This window comes from Cebus imitator, unplaced genomic scaffold (genome assembly GCF_001604975.1).
Source record: "Cebus imitator isolate Cc_AM_T3 unplaced genomic scaffold, Cebus_imitator-1.0 Scaffold306, whole genome shotgun sequence".
NCBI classification, from domain to species: domain Eukaryota; kingdom Metazoa; phylum Chordata; class Mammalia; order Primates; family Cebidae; genus Cebus; species Cebus imitator.
Genome location: NW_016107621.1, coordinates 1,504,359 through 1,519,887, shown reverse-complemented (window position 1 = coordinate 1,519,887; position 15,529 = coordinate 1,504,359). Strand labels below are relative to the sequence as shown.

Here is a 15,529-nt window from a genome sequence, read left to right as displayed (position 1 = left end):
TGGCTAATTTTTGTATTTTTAGTAGAGACAGGGTTTCACTATGTTGGCCAGGATGGTCTCAAACTCCTGACCTCAGGTGTTTCACCCACCTCAGCTTCCCAAAGTGCTGGGATGACAGGTGTGAGCCAGTGCACCTGACCTAGAATATCTTTTCATCTCTCAGCTTACCTCTGGAATGCATCCTCAGTCAGGTTTTTTCCTGTGTCAAGGTGACTCTAAGCAGCTCCTTAGCAACTCTTTTCTCCCTAGCAACAGCAAAAATCACAGGACTGATTCTCATTGGCTTGAATTGAGTCAGGTGGCCATTCCTGAACCAATTACTATGGCCAGAGTGATGAAGGACTTCTGTTATCCCACCCTGGATCATGTGTCTTCAAGCCTGAAGGTGAGGTCAGCCCCATGTGGGTAGAGTGGAGGAGGAGTGCCTGGAGGAAGAACAAATGGGGAAGGAGTGGCAGATGTAAATGGACTGGTTACTGCATCCTTAACATTTGTACTCCATACCTCGATGTGGCAAACATCACCAGCATCCCTGACTTTGCTGTTTCTTAATCTTCTAGACAGGACGTGTGGGACAGGTTCAGCTAACCTATGCCTTGACATCCTTGGGATTTATTTATTTATTTATTTATATTTGTATTTTTTATTTTTTGACAGTCTTGCTCATGTTACCCAGGCTGGAGTACAGTGGCACAATCTTGGCTCACTGCAACCTCCACCTCCTAGGTTCAAGTAATTCTCCTGCCACAGCCTCCTGAATAGCTGGGATTATAGCCACCTGCCACCACTCCTGGCTAATTTTTGCTTATTTATTTATTTAGAGACAGAGTCTTGCTCTGTTGCCCAGGCTGGCGTGCAGTGACTTGATCTTGGCTAACTGCAACATGCACCTCCCAGGTTCAAGCGATTTTCCTGCCTCAGCCTTCCAAGTAGCTGGGATTACAGGCACACGCCACCATGCCGGCTAATTTTTGTATTTTTTGTGGAGGCAGGGTTTTGCCATGTTGGCAAGGCTGGTCTCAAACTCCCGACCTCAGATAATCCACCCACCTCGGACTCCCAGACTGCTGGCTGGGATTACAGGTGTGAGCCACCTCTCCCAGCTGGCCTTGGGATTTTTTTCCCCGAAAATAATGCCCATTCCTATGGCACCTCCTCAGGAAGGTTTTCTGCAGAGGACAGAGAGTGGGGGCAGACTAGGAGTAGAGGATACTAGAACATGCTAATTCTAGAATTCCATAGTTTCTGGAATGCCAGAGCTTCTGAAACATCGTGGAGCCCAGCGCAGTGGCCCGTGCCTGTAGTCCCAGCTACTCCAGAGGCTAAGGTGGGAGGGACACTTGAGCCCAGGAGTTCTGGGCTGTAGTGCGCTATGCCCATCGGGTGTCCGCACTAAGTTTGGCATCAATATGGTGACCTCCTGGGAGTGGGGGACCACCAGGTTGCCTAAGGAGGGCTGAACCGGCCCAGGTCGGAAACACAGCAGGTCAAAACTCCCATGAAGATCAGTAGTGGGATCTTGCCTGTGAATAGCCACTGCACTCCAGCCTGGGCAACATAGGGAGTCCCCATCTCTGAAAAAACAAACAAACAAAAAGCCACAGTAGAGAGGGGTCTCAAATGTCAGGACATCTTGGCCACAAGGCTATTCTGGAGTGCTTGTGGATTAACAATATTAGAGTTCTCCCCTGCTTATGAAAGAATTCAGAATGTGGCCTTTCTGACAAAAAGGACCTGGAAAATCACTGATTCTAAAATAGGGGGTGTCAGGGGAGTTCATACCCATGAATCTCCACCAGGAGGAAAATCTTGCATACCAGGATGTCTGGAATGCTGAGAAGTATAGGTTACAGAAAGGAATCTGTTTAACTAGGAAATGTAGAGGATGGGAGAGATCCTGGACTTTTGGCCCTTCCAGAGCACTGGAGGGTTTGTTTGCATTTCAAGAAATCCATAATGGCAGGAGGTTCCAGATTATCAGAGAATCTAGAACACAAATGAGAGACCTAAAAGTGAGTGCTAGGCCAGGCGCAGTGGCTCACACCTATAATCCCAGCACTTCGGGAAGCCTAGGCAGGTAGATCACAAGGTCAGGAGTTTGAGACCAGCCTGATCAACATGGTGAAACCCATCTCTATTAAAAATACAAAAATTAGGCAGGAATGGTGGTGCACACCCATAAACCCCAGCTACTCAGGAGGCTGAGGCAGGAGGATCGCTTGAACCCTGGAGGCAGAGGTTGTAGTGAGCCAAGATCATGCCACTGCACTCCAGCCTGGGCGACAGAGTGAGACTCGGCCTCAAAAAAAAAAAAAAAGAAAAGAGAAAGCAAAACAAAGATTTAATGAATGTCCCACGAATCAAATTTAAAAAACAAAAAGGTGAGTGCTTCTGAACCCGGGTATTCTGAAATAGCTGTGTCTCAAACCCTAGTTTTGTTTTTGTTTGTTTGTTTTTGAGACAGGGTCTCACTCTGTTGCCCAGGCTGGAGTGCAGTGGTGCAATCATAGCTCACTGCAGCCTCCATCTTCTGGGCTCAAGGAATCCTCCTGCCTCAGCCTCCTGAGTATCTGGGACTACAGGTGTGTGCCACCACGGCCAGCTAATTTTTAATTTTTTTTGAGGAGACATTGTCTCACTGTGTTGCCCAGGCTGGTCTCAAACCCTTGGGCTCAAGTCATTTTCCCGCCTAAGCCTCCCAAAGTGCTGGGATTACAAGTGTGAACTACCATGCCCAGCCTCAGACTCTAGAAAATTTTTTACATGCCAGGATATTCAGATTATTGGGGGATATTGGCATATTAAGAATTCTAGTATGTGGGGGGAGGGGCTGAAGGTCAGGAAATCTAGAATATGGTGGTGTTTTGTAATGCTTACAGATCTAGTATATTAGGGTCATTTTTTATTTCCAGGCCAGAGAATCCAAAACACTCATGTTTCTGGAATGCTGATCATTCTATTTGTATTTTATTTCTTTTTAACATATTTATTTATTTATTTATTATTATTTGAGACAGGGTTTCACTCTGTCACCCAGGCTGGAGTGCAGTGGTGTGATCTCGGCTCACTGCAACCTCTGCCTCCCCGGTTCAAGTGATCCTCCCACCTCAGCCTCTGGAATAGCTGGGATTGCAGGTGTGCACCACCATGCCTGGATAATTTTTGTATTCTTAGTAGACAGAGGGTTTCACTGTGTTGGCCAGGCTGGTCTCAAACTCCTGACCTCAAGCGATCTGCCTGCCCCGGCCTGGGATTACAGGCGTGAGCCACCGCACCTGGCCTCATTCTAGAAATGAGAGAGACAGGAGAGAGAGAGAAAGACAGAGAGAGAGATAGTGAGAGGAATCTGGGATGTCAGCAAATCTAGAACGCTGAAGAGTCGGGTTATCTAAATGCTAGAGATAGTATTATTCTAGTATAGTACTAACTGCGTGTGTGTTTTTGTGCATGAGAGGGCATGGGGGGAGGAGTGGAAGATTCTGGAATGCCGGGCCACTAGAACTCTGAGGAATTCTGAAGGGTTGAGATCAGTTAGGATCTAAGGGATGACAGACACAACTCTGGGAGATAGTGACACATGCGGGGGATTGGGAGCTGGGGACTCTAAATTCTAGGGGGAGGGGAGGCCAACGCCGGAAGTTGCAGTGGTGAGCCAGAGGCTGTTGCCTAGCAACAAGCATTGAAGATGCGCTGGATCCCGGACAGCAGGGAGAAATTTCAGCAGCGCCCCCAGCAAATGCTCCAGCTACAGGGTAGGAGGTGGTGAGGGGGGAAGTGGGCAGGGATACGCTGTCCTGCAGGGTCATGTGAGCAGGGGTCTTGGGGGCTTATACAAAGACAGGGTCATGGAGTACAGTCATTGGGTAGAGCCGGGCTCTGGGACAGCCCACGAATGACTGTGAATGGAGTGTGAGTGCTGTGGTCACTGCCCCAGGGACTGTGTGTCCCTGGATGGTGCTGGACCCAGATTTCTAGGTGTCAGTGTGAGATGGAGGCATGGATTGTTGTAGGTGGCAGAAACGGTGTGTAGCCGTGTGAGTCATCCTGTGAGTCTCACTGTAAGCTGGGGTGGTGGGGGTGGTGAAGGGCTTCCCTATCAGTCCTGCACATCCTCCTGGACTGGAAGAAGGAGCAGGAGTGGGGGGGGAGGTGGGGATGCAGTCGGATCAGCTGCGGTTCTTGGCCTGGGGTGGGCTCCACGGTCAGGGCGTGTGGCCTAGTACCTTGTGTGGGTGGAGCCTGGGATCCACGAGGTGGGGGCGGGGCTAACGCTACAGATCTGGGAACCTTAAGAATCCAACTGTTGTGCGATATGGGGCCTGGAACCCCAAAGCGAGACAAACGTAAAAGGTGTGGGCTTGGGATCCTACATGTGGTCCCGTCCCAATTTTCTGTGGGAAAGGGTGTGGCCTGAAACTCAGTGGAGGGGGAGGAGGAGGAGGAGGAAAAAAAAAAGAAAGTGGAAAAAGAGGTAATTAGGGGGCGGAGTCTGAAGCTCTAGGGGCGGTGCCTTTGGGAGAGAAGGGGCTTCTATTTCCAAGAATATAGATAGGGTGGAGCCTTGAATTTATAACGAAGGGAAGAAGCTGGGCTTGAGACTCTGGGTTTGAAGGCTTCAAGCCTGGAACCCACTAAATCGGGTGTGGGCGGGGTTTAAGGCTCCCGGTGGCTTGCGGCTCCTAGTTAGTCATGGAGACTCTTAGGCAAGGAGGGGATCAGAACTCTCTTTTATATAGATTTATTATTTATTATTGAGACGGGGTCTCTATCGTCCAGGCTGGAGTGCAGAGCAGTGGTGCCATCTCAGCTCACCGCAGCCTCCGCTTTCCAGGCTTAAGCGATCGTCCCACCTCAGCCTCCCGAGTAGCTGGGACTACTGGCACATGCCTCCACGCCCGGCTAACTTTTGGATTTTTAATAGAGATGGGGGTCTCGCTATGTTGTCCACGCTGGTCTCAAACTCCTGGACCCAAGCGATCCACTCACCTCAGCCTCCCAAAGTGCTGGGATTTCAGGCCTGCGCCAGGGTGCCCAGCCAGAACTGAGAACTCTCTAAGGAGAAAGTCTGCAATTCTAGGGGGTGGAAGGCTGCTCTTGGGAGCATTCAAAGACTCAGGCAAGGAAGGGGGTCTGATACCCTTTGGGGGTAGCGATAAGTGGGGTGCAGGAGGGGCAGAGCCAGGAGCCCCCTGGGAACAGAATTTGTGGCTCAGGGGCAGAGCCTGGCTGGGTTCACTGAGGGGCAGAACTTCGGGGAACAAGTTTTGCAGATGGTGAGCCTGGAACTCCTGAAGCCTGAGGCCTTGAGATGGGATCAATTATTTGAGAAGATCCAATGTGAACTTGGGACCCTCAGAGGGGCAGGACCTGGGGCCTAGTGTGGGGTTGGTGCTCCATAGGCAGAATCCTCAGTCTCTCGAGTGGAAAGGAGTACCTGTGGGGGGCTTCCAGCTTGTACGCCAGCGAGGGAGCTAAAATCTGGCCAAATTCTCCCAGAACTGGGAACAGAGGCCTGAGGCCTGCCAGAGGGAGATCAGCTTAGGGGACCCTGCCTGCCCCCATCCCCCGCCTCCATATTCCTCCCATTGTGTAAGCACCCCTACTCTTCGGGCCTCTGCTCCACGAGAAGGTTCACGGAGCCAGTACCCGAGTCCTAATTTCCCCCCACCGCGTGGGGAACTCGAGGTCCCCCGCGCCCCGCATCCGGCACCTGTCCCTGCTGCGTTCTGATTGGCCGCGCGGCGGGCGCCGGCGGCGCCGGGCTGTGATTGGCGGGAAGTTCGCAGCCCTTGGCTGGACGGTGGAGAAAGTGAGTCGGCCTCGGGCGGGGGCGGGGGCGGGGGCGGGGGCGGGGCTGCGGCCGGACCCGCCGGACAGACCGCCCGCCCGGAGCGGGACTCGGCGCCTGACACGATGCGGAGGCCTGGCCCCAACGGCCGCCGCCCCCTCCTGCTGGTGCTGCTGCTGCAGCTCCTCGCAGCCGCCGCCTCCGCTGCCAGCCCCAGCCCCAGCCCCAGCCCCAGCCAGGTCGTGGAGGTCGCAGGGGTCCCCGGCCGCCCGGCCAGGTAAGCCCCGCTGCGGCCCCTGCTTCCTTGTGCCCCTTCCACTGGTGGTCCAGGAGGACCACGGCTTTCGGATTCAGGGGAAATCGAACACACTGCTTCGATGCGGAGGTGAAAGGAGGGCTCTTGGATTAATTAGGCGCCCCCAATTTGTAGAGGTTAGAATCCGAGAGCACTGAGATTTTTATGGGAAGGAGTCCCCTCCACTGTGGTGGAGTAGGTTAAGTCTCCAGGGAATCCTGAGGTTTCTTCCGGAAAAGATCTCTAGTTTATTGGGGCAGGGGTGGGGTGGTTGAGCTCTCCTAGAATGATAGAGACCAGTGGGGTCCTCGGGCTAGGATGGAGTTCCCCAAGTTTCTTGGGTGGTAAGGAAGAAAGGTATTGGGGGATTCTGGAGGGTCTTTATGAGGCCGTTGAGTTGTCCTGGTTTTCTAGGATTTGGGGGCTCTGTGTTCATGAAAAAGGACCTTTGGGTTTTTCAAATCTGTCAGGAAGACATGGAATCTTGGATTGATGGCGGAGGGGCCTGTGGGGAGTTGGGTGGGGTGGAGGAGTCCTCAGGCTTCAGAACTGTTGGGGATGCTCCAGTTTCCTAGAATTAAAGGACTCCGGGATTGAATGAGGCTCCAGTGATTTCACGACGAGATATCCAGGATTCCCTATAGATCTGGGGGCCATAGGGGCCCCTCCAGTCTGCGGGTGACGGGACTGAAGGAAGCCGTCTGCCCAGCACCCCCACCCACCCTCCCCGCCCGGCGGCCCAACGCTCCGTTACAAAGGCCCCGGGCTCTGCTCCCGCCTGGGTCTCTGCGAATGCGTTTAGTAACCCGAGCCGCGGCGGGGGCGGGGCCGGGAAGGGGTTAACCTGGAGAAAAAGGCGGGAGGGACGACGGCAGGATCGGGGATCCCCGAGGTCCCCCCCCAGGTGGCCTCATCCTCCACTGGGCCCCACCCACTTGGGAGGGGCCCAGCCGCCGGGCACCCCCTTCTCTGCACCCCGCTACTGCTCTCCTCTCGGAGTCTGGGCGCGCTCCCTTGTCTCTAGCCCCCCCTTAGCCTGGGGATAATGGACTTGTCTGGGGGGCCCCTTCATTGCGACGCACTTGAACCGGAGCTGGAAGCTCAGCCACTGAGACCCTCTGGGCTCGGAGATGTTTCCAAGAACGGCACCCTTCTCCTGGTCAGGCGGGAAACTGAGGCCCAAAGACCAAGATTCGCAGGCTTCTGGACACATCGTGGAAGGGCAAGAACGGGCTAGAACTCAGGCTCTGGGATTCCCAGTCCTGGACTGTGACGCCTTTATCCTCCTCCACCTCAGCACCCTGCTGGACCCAGTCACAGGGAAGAGCCTTCCCTCCCCAGCTGCCGAGGCCTGTGCAAGTGGCGCCACCTGTCGGCCAGGCTCAGGATGGCGTCTGAGTCTCGGACCTGGATATGGGGAGGGCGGGGTTCTACATTCCCACACAGCCCGGGCTTAGAAATGCGCTTATAAATCGAGTCTTTTTTTTTTTTTTAAATCGCTTTTAAAATAACGTATTTTTCAGTAGAGCCTTACTGCCAAAACCTCTTCATAAGACAAATAAAAGTAAGATTGCTGTGCCTTTCAGCCCAGAGAGTCTAAATCAATTTGCCTCCCATTGTACAGATGGAGAAACTGAGGCATGGGGAGAACCTCAAGTTAGTTACATAGCTGTTTCAAGCCCCCCTCAGGATTCGTCTTGGTTTCTCCTCCTCCCATCGCCCTCCTTTGCAGAGTTCTGGGGTGCTAGGGGCGTAAGTGACTTCCACCCCACTATTTATAGCGTTGCTACTTGTCGCTGCTGCCCAGGCCAGACGTCTAGGAGGAGCCGCTGCATCCAAGGTGGGTTCTGGCAGGTGGAATATGAGTAGGGAGCAAAGGGGGCTAGGAGGAGAGGGGCAGGGAGCGCCCCTTCCCACCCCTCATCCCAGCGGGAGAGTTGGATGCATTTGGTAGAGAAGTACTTGGTCTCCTCCTTCCCCACTTAGTCCCTGGCTGTCTCCTAAGCCTCCTGCAGGGTCCGAAGCTGCCAGCCCAAAAAGTGTGCGGGCCCCCAGCGGTGCCTGAACCCAGTGCCTGCAGTGCCTAGCCCCAGCCCCAGCCCCAGCCCCAGCGTGAGGAAGAGACAGGTGTCCCTCAACTGGCAGCCACTGACGTGAGTGGGCAGTCCCTCCCCTACCAAATCCTCAGGAACTCCCAGCCTTGCCCCCGTTTCTGCTCCACCTCCCCCCTACCTTCTCCTCACCTTCCCCCCAACACACCCCATCTCTCCCTATCTCTCCCCCCTCCCTCGCCTGCTCTTTCTTTCACTATCAGCCTGTATGTCTATTTCATCTCTTCCCTCCCTCAGTCTCTTTCCATCTCTGCATCATTTCTCTCTGTTTCTTTCCAGTTAACCTGTCTCTTTTCCTCTTTCTGTGTCTCACTGCCTGTCTCTATGTCTAAGTCTCTCTGCCCTTACTCTCTTTTTTCCCCCCACCCCTCCCCCATCTCTGTTTCTCCTAGGGTCTTTTTGTTTCTCTCCCACTAGAGGCCTGGTCCCCATAAATGGGTGTTGTGGAGGGAGGGTTGGGTAGAGCCGCTACTGAAAGACATTTTCCTGGCATGGAGGCTCTTTGGTGGGGAGGTCAGCTTAACCCGGTGACAGCAGCTTTTCCGTCCTCTCCCACCCAGGCTGCAGGAGGCCAGAGCTCTACTGAAGCGGCGGCGGCCCCGGGGGCCTGGGGGCCGGGGACTACCGAGAAGGAGGCCCCCACAGCGTGCCCCCCCTGGCAAGGCCCCGGGTAAGCACATCCGCCTTTCCTCCGCCTGGGGCAAGGGGGGTTCCGGGCCAGATAAAGCCGTCTGGTTCCCACGGTCCAGCCGCCGCCTACCAGCCCCCAATTGTAGCTCAGCCCCCATCCCCAGGACGAGGCCCCCTCTTGGGACCCCAGCGTCCGGCCCTGTGAGGTGAGCCCGGGACAGGACCAGACGCAGGCCAAAGGCGCTGACCCGCAGGGGTGGGGCCGGGAAGCCAGGCGTCCGGGCTCCCCGCGGCCGAAGAGGGAGGGCGCGCTGGCCTGGCAGAAAGCGCCGCTGAACCAGCCCAGACAACAAAAGCGATTGTGCGGGTTGGCGCCTGCCTGGGCACCGAATGCTCAAGATTTCGGGGCGGCTGGGGGCCAAAGGGCTCCTCCTGTTTCCCGAATCTTCCCCCTGCCCTCCTCCCACTCCAGCTCTCGACCCCCAGGCTAGAACACAAACACCCCTGTCTCAAACATCCTCAAAACGCTTCTCTTGCTGTAGCCTTCAGCCCAGATGTGACCCCTCCCCCTAAAGTCTTCCAGATGTGAGCCTCGGGCCAGATGTTAGTACCCCCGCCCACAGCCTCCATCCAATGCTTCCTTGTCCATTGTGACTTCTTCCACCAGGTGTGGTGTTCTGGCCAGATGTGGCCGCATCTTCAGATGTGTTCACCCCCACCCACCTCCAGCCTCCTGCCCAAGATCTAGACACCCAATTCCTTTATGTGCCCAGGTGCAGCGACCCTTCTCTCTTCCCTCAGATGTCCCACCTGGCTGCTCAGATGTGCCATGATAGCCCCCTATCTAGATGAAGCCCCTTTCTCTGTGCCCAGGGCAGAAAAGGAGACAACTTTTAGCTGTTTCCCCAAATGCGGCCCCCACTACCCTTTATGGATATCCTCTTTATAGATTCAGCTCTGTCTGGGGGGAAACCCGCCAGCCCCCACCTGTTCCCTTCCTCGCCGCTCCCCTACAGGCCTGGTCCACTTGTTGGTGTGCGGATGGGGACAAAGGGGGCGCCCGGCTCACCCCTGCGAGTCTAGCGCCCAGCCTGCGAGTCTCTGGCTAAGCGCCCAGCCCCACGCGCCCCCGCGCGGCCGCCGGGGAGGGAGTGGTGGGGAGGGGGGGCCTGAGCGGGGGCGCGGCCGCCCTCCCCCGCGGGCGGGCGGGCGGGCGCGGCCGGGCCCCTCGGGCGGGCTGGGGCGGCGGCGCGGCGGAGCGCGGCGCTGCAGCCATGGCGGGCGGCGTGCGGCTGCTCTGGGTGTCGCTATTGGTGCTGCTGGCGCAGCTAGGGCCGCAGCCTGGACTGGGCCGGCTCGGAGAGCGTCTCCGCGTGCGCTTCACCCCGGTCGTGTGCGGCCTGCGCTGCATCCATGGGCCGTCCGGCTCCCGCTGTACCCCGACCTGCGCGCCCCGCAACGCCACCAGCGTGGACAGCGGCGCGCCCGGCGGGGCGGCCCCGGGGGGACCCGGCTTCCGCGCCTGTGAGTGCGGGGTGGTGGTCCCGAGAGAGCGGCTCCCGGGGGGAGGAGGATCCCTGGGGATGGAGGAGACAGTCCTCCAGGGAGAGGGAGCCCAGATTCCACATGCAACAGTGCAGGGGAATCTCAGGGGCTATTTCAGGAAGGGGGTCCCGAATTCCTGGCTTTTGGGGCTGGGTCTTGAGGGTTCCTATTTTGCAAGCAATGAGGGTCCTTAGGGGCCTGTGATGTCCCAAGTAAGGGAACTGGCGCCGGCTTTCATGCCTTCGAGTCAAAATGGGGATCTCAGAACTGAGGGACCTGAGAACATTTGGGACGGGAGCTTGGATTCCGAGACGCTGAGTAAGGAGTCCCCAGGAACCAAGCACGATTCTCAGGGCTGCATGGTGGACGTCTGAGTTTCTGTGTCTTTGGGTGGGAAGGTTCCGTATGGGAATGCCTGTGAGGAGGGAGACTAGAGCTAAGAGGGAGAAGGGACAGAGAATGGGGTTGTGTGTGTGTTGTGGGGGGATGTCTCCCCAGGACCTGAGTTGGAGGGGTCCCACGTGCGAGAGAAATCCAGATAAGAGGCGTTACGGAAGGGGCGCCCCCTGGGGGCGGAGGCGACAGGAGGCATATGTACCAGACGCTCCTAGAGATGGGGAGCCCTGGGGGTTCAGGTGAGGTGGGGGAGAGCACGCCACCTGTTGTTCCAGGATGCAAAAGTGGCCAGACTCTGGGGTCGGGGCCTCCCTGTCCTCCACCCGGCAGACCCTCTGGAGTGGGGAGTGGGGGCCCCTGGCGCGGAGAACTCGCCCAGCCTGGCCCCCAGCCAGCCCAGCCCGGCCGGCGTGAGCTCATCTCCCGCCTGAGACCCCGCCCGCTGCCACTCCCTCTCTCCTCCTCTTCCTCCCTCTTCCTTTCACTCTTTCCCGGCCCAGCCCCAACGTGCCTGTGTCAGGCACCATGTCCAGGTGGGTGCCAAGCCCCTGGGGGTGCAAGGAGGGGCATATGAAGTGGGGGCTGACTTCAGAGGGACCCCTATGTCCTCAACTCCCCGCTCAGCCAGGGCTGTAGGACATGATGTTGGCTGTGCCCATTTAGCAGCCCACCCTGGGTGTAGGCACCCCCAGGGAACTGGCATGGAGGCCTGCATTCAGGCCAAGAGAAGGCAGAGAAATGCCTCAGAGCCTGGGAAATGCCTTCAGACCTGGCTGGTTTCCCACCACCTCCCTCAGAGACCCTTCCCATTTTGCAATCTTAATTCCTAGTTAAGCCTCTCCTAGGCCCCACTACCTAATTAAAAGCCTGCCTTAGAGCACCCTAGAGTCCTGGCCCCACACTCCTGCTTAGGGGAGCCCAGAGCTTTTGCTCCCAGGCCCTAGGCCCCCTCTTCACCCCTGGCAACAGACTTTAGAGACCACTCCTCCAGTGAAGTTCCTTCTCATTCTTGCTCCCACCCCCCACACTGTGCCTTTCACCAGAGAACTCTGTAGTGTCCTCTAGATGTCCTGCTCTTCTAGCTCATCCCCCTCCCCAGGAACTTCTGATCCCATTTATCTTCAGAGAACCCCAGAGTTGGTGTTGATAAGTGGATTTCCCCAAGAGGACTCCAGATCCTGTGCTCCTCTCAGGCAGCCATTAGTAAAAAGGCTTTGGCACCTAATTGCTTAGCTGGGAAGGGAGGGGATTCCACATAGGGTCTCGGCCAATTGAGGCTCTTAAGTGCTGATGACCTCCAGGAATTCCACTTCTCTATCTAAACCCTGTTTTCAGCACCCTCAAATTGGTTGTGTCCTAGGAAGCACTAGAGTCATGTTTTATAGGTAAACGTCCCCAGAAGGACTCCTGCTGAAAGGGCGCCTCAGTTTCCTCTGAGCTAGGTTCTCCATCTCAGAAACCTCCAGCGTCTTTCAACTCTAGAGGACTGCCCTTTAACCGATCTCCTCCCAGGACTCCAGTCTCTTTATCCTTCTAAATGGAGGTGGCTCTCCGTGTCCTTTCCTCTCCACAGTTGTGACTCAGAATCCCACACACGCCTCTCCCGGCCGCCTGCCTCCTCCCTCCCCTACGCACAGCTGTCTCCAGCTGTTCTCTGCAGCTCCGGGAGAGAGAGGGAGGGGGTGCTCTCGCAGGACAGTCCGGCCTCCTTTGGCTCCACGGTCCCGGGGCTCCCCAAGGGTCCGGAATGCGGAGCCGCCGCCCTGCCCCCGCCGCACCTCTCTCTTTGTTTACCCCGCCGCACAGCTGGCAGTGCCCCGCCCAGAGGTGGCCTGGGGCCCAGCGAGGGCGCGCAAAGGAGAGTGGAAGCGCGTTCCCGCTCGTGGCCCCGCCCCGGTGCTACTGGAGGCGGTGAGGCAGAGCTAGAACTCTAAAGCCCCAGCCGGAGAGGAGGTGGGCGGAGAAAAAGCGCGGTAGGCGGAGAAATAGCGCGGTGGGCAGAACTAGGACGCCCGGACGGCCTGGAGGTGGGGTGGGAGGGGCGTGAGCAAGTGAGCCGGGCGAATCAGAGTGCGGAAAGGGAGGTGGGCGGGGCTAGAGGCGGCAGGTTAAGCTCCTGGATAGGCGAGGTTTATCATCCTGCGGGTGGAAGGTAATGTGAGAGGGGCTAGAAAGGGGCACAGCCAGGGGGCGGGGCTAGGACTTCGTGGACTACGCAGAGGGAGTATGGGCGGGCTAGCGAAGGAGACCGAGTTGGGCGGGGAGTTATGCCAGGGAGTGGCTAAAATGTGGTTTGAGTCAATGGAAGGGATCAGCGCTGGGTCGGAGGGGCTGGAACAGCAAAGGGTTCAGTTGACTACGGAATGGGCGGGGTCAGCGCCGTCTGGGCGGGGCTGGAACCCCGTGGACTCGGCCAGAAAGTGGGATGCGAGAGGTTGACTTGAAAGTGAAAAACAGCCTGAGGGCTGGCTGGGCCCATGCCTGTAATCCCAGCACTTTGGGAGGCTGAGGCAGGAGGATTGCCTGAGCCCAGGAGTTCAAGACCAGCCTGGCCAACAAAGTGAGACCCCGTCTCTACAAAATTAAAAATCATAGCCCGACGTGGTGCACGCCTGTGGCCTCAGCTACTCAGGTGGCTGAGGTGGGAGGATCACTTAAGCTTAGGAGGTCCAGGCTGCAGAGCCATGATCATGTCGCTGCATTCCAGCCTGGGCAATCGAACGAGAGCCTGCCGACTTAATAGGTGGGGCTGTACCTCTGATGGCTGAACGACTGGACTGGGCCAATGCTCCTGCCGGAATTGGGGCGGGGCCACATGACAGCTGAGGGCGGAGCAACTTAGAAATGAATGATACCTCGAGGGCGTAGGGACTTCGCTGGCCACAGGGGAACCTGCCAAGAGTGGTGGCGCCTCTCCTGAGTGTCCTCGTTCTCCTCCCAGTCCTGTGTCCCTTGATCTGTCACAATGGCGGTGTGTGCGTGAAGCCTGACCGCTGCCTCTGTCCCCCGGACTTCGCTGGCAAGTTCTGCCAGTTGCACTCCTCGGGCGCCCGGCCCCCGGCCCCGGCTATGCCAGGTCTCACTCGCTCCGTGTACACTATGCCACTGGCCAACCACCGCGACGACGAGCACGGTGAGGAAAGTGTGGCCAGAGTCCCCTCCGACCCCTCTGTCAAGCTTTTCACCATGTACCTGACCCTCATCTTTCCCGCCTTCCCAAGCACCCTTGCCCAGTTCGCCCCCCCTGCTTTGTCTAGCCCCAGCCCGTAAGAACCCATGTAAACATCCCTTTGCCCGGCCGTGCCTTTCCTAGGCGTGGCGTCTATGGTGAGCGTCCACGTGGAGCACCCGCAGGAGGCATCGGTGGTGGTGCACCAGGTGGAGCGTGTGTCCGGCCCGTGGGAGGAGGCGGACGCCGAGGCGGTGGCGCGGGCGGAGGCGGCGGCGCGGGCAGAGGCGGCGGCGCCCTACACCGTGTTGGCACAAAGCGCGCCACGGGAGGACAGCTACTCAGACGCCTCGGGCTTCGGTTACTGCTTTCGGGAGCTGCGCGGAGGCGAAGTGAGAGGATGCCGGTGGGGAGGGGCCCGGAGCGTGCCTCCGCGCGGGGGCGCGCTCACCCATCACTTCCCCGCAGTGCGCGTCCCCGCTGCCGGGGCTCCGGACGCAGGAGGTCTGCTGCGGAGGGGCCGGCTTGGCCTGGGGCGTTCACGACTGTCAGCTGTGCTCGGAGCACCAGGGTAAGCCCCAGGACGTCCTCGAGGTGCTCGGAGCTGGGGAGGGGTGAGAACCTCACCGATTCTCCTACTCTGCCCTAGATAAACCCAGTTCACCAATTGTAGCCACGCCTATCCCATTGTGGAGGCCACTTCCAGTCCTGAGCTATTCATACCGCTCTGGGACCACCCACCCCATTTTCTGACTTTGGCCGCTCTGTTCTCACCCTGCCTTTGTACCTCGGCCCTTCCCATGTACTTTGGGAGTCTCCAATATGGCCATTTCAAACTGCCAATCTAAGGCTGACCCTGCACTCAAACTACAGCCAACGTCTTTTAGTCCCTCTCACCCCGTCTTCGGCTCCGCCCACTCAATTCTCGCTCCGCCCACCCGTCCCTGGCCCACCCCTCTCCTCTGGCCTCAGGGAACTCCGAAAGAGTGGGCGCCCCAGATGGACCTTGTCCAACCGGCTTTGAAAGAATTAATGGGTCCTGCGAAGGTAAGACGGGGCAGGGGTGGGAGGAGCTTGGTTCTGGGGGCTGGATTTGCAGGGATCAAGTTCCTGACTCCACAGTGACCCTCCCCAACCCTGGCAGATGTGGATGAGTGCGCGACTGGCGGACGCTGCCAGCACGGCGAGTGTGCAAACACGCGCGGCGGTTACACGTGCGTGTGCCCCGACGGCTTTCTGCTCGACTCGTCCCGCAGCAGCTGCATCTGTGAGCCACCAGCATGGGGCTGAGGCTGGGTCTGATGCCCGCCCTGCCCTCAGACCACGTCCCAGAGCATCCTGGGGGATCAGACCCCTGAGATCTTCCCAGACTCCCAGGTTCCGCAGAGCCACCTCAGAACTTCTCAGATTCTCATATAGCCTCAGCATCCCCGGACCATCTTTAGACCTCTCAAGCCTTTTGGATCTAGATCCTCCAGACACCCAGATTATTTTTATTTATTTTTTTTGAGACAGTCTCACTCTGTCGCCAGGTGCCAAGCTGGAGTGCAGTGGCGCGATCTCGGCTCACTGCAATCTCCGCCTCCCAGGCTCAA

General features: G+C 57.6%; 1 protein-coding gene across 5 annotated transcripts in view; it reads left to right on the top strand.

The window, feature by feature from the left end:
* The first annotated feature begins 7,198 nt into the window (after positions 1 to 7,198).
* Positions 7,199 to 15,529, top strand: part of LTBP4 (latent transforming growth factor beta binding protein 4) — a 31,662-nt gene continuing 23,331 nt past the window's right edge. For 4 of the 5 annotated variants that reach the window (XM_037729456.1, XM_017503195.2, XM_017503194.2 and 1 more), the window contains exons 1-6: positions 10,062 to 10,348; positions 13,707 to 13,898; positions 14,079 to 14,326; positions 14,403 to 14,505; positions 14,907 to 14,981; positions 15,079 to 15,201. In XM_037729456.1, the coding sequence (XP_037585384.1) occupies positions 10,099 to 10,348; positions 13,707 to 13,898; positions 14,079 to 14,326; positions 14,403 to 14,505; positions 14,907 to 14,981; positions 15,079 to 15,201 (991 nt within the window). In that variant the 5' untranslated portion in view covers positions 10,062 to 10,098. Of the gene's footprint in view, positions 7,924 to 8,088; positions 8,237 to 8,754; positions 8,865 to 10,061; positions 10,349 to 13,706; positions 13,899 to 14,078; positions 14,327 to 14,402; positions 14,506 to 14,906; positions 14,982 to 15,078; positions 15,202 to 15,529 lie in introns of those variants that run through there. The other variant, XM_017503196.1, reaches the window with a different exon arrangement.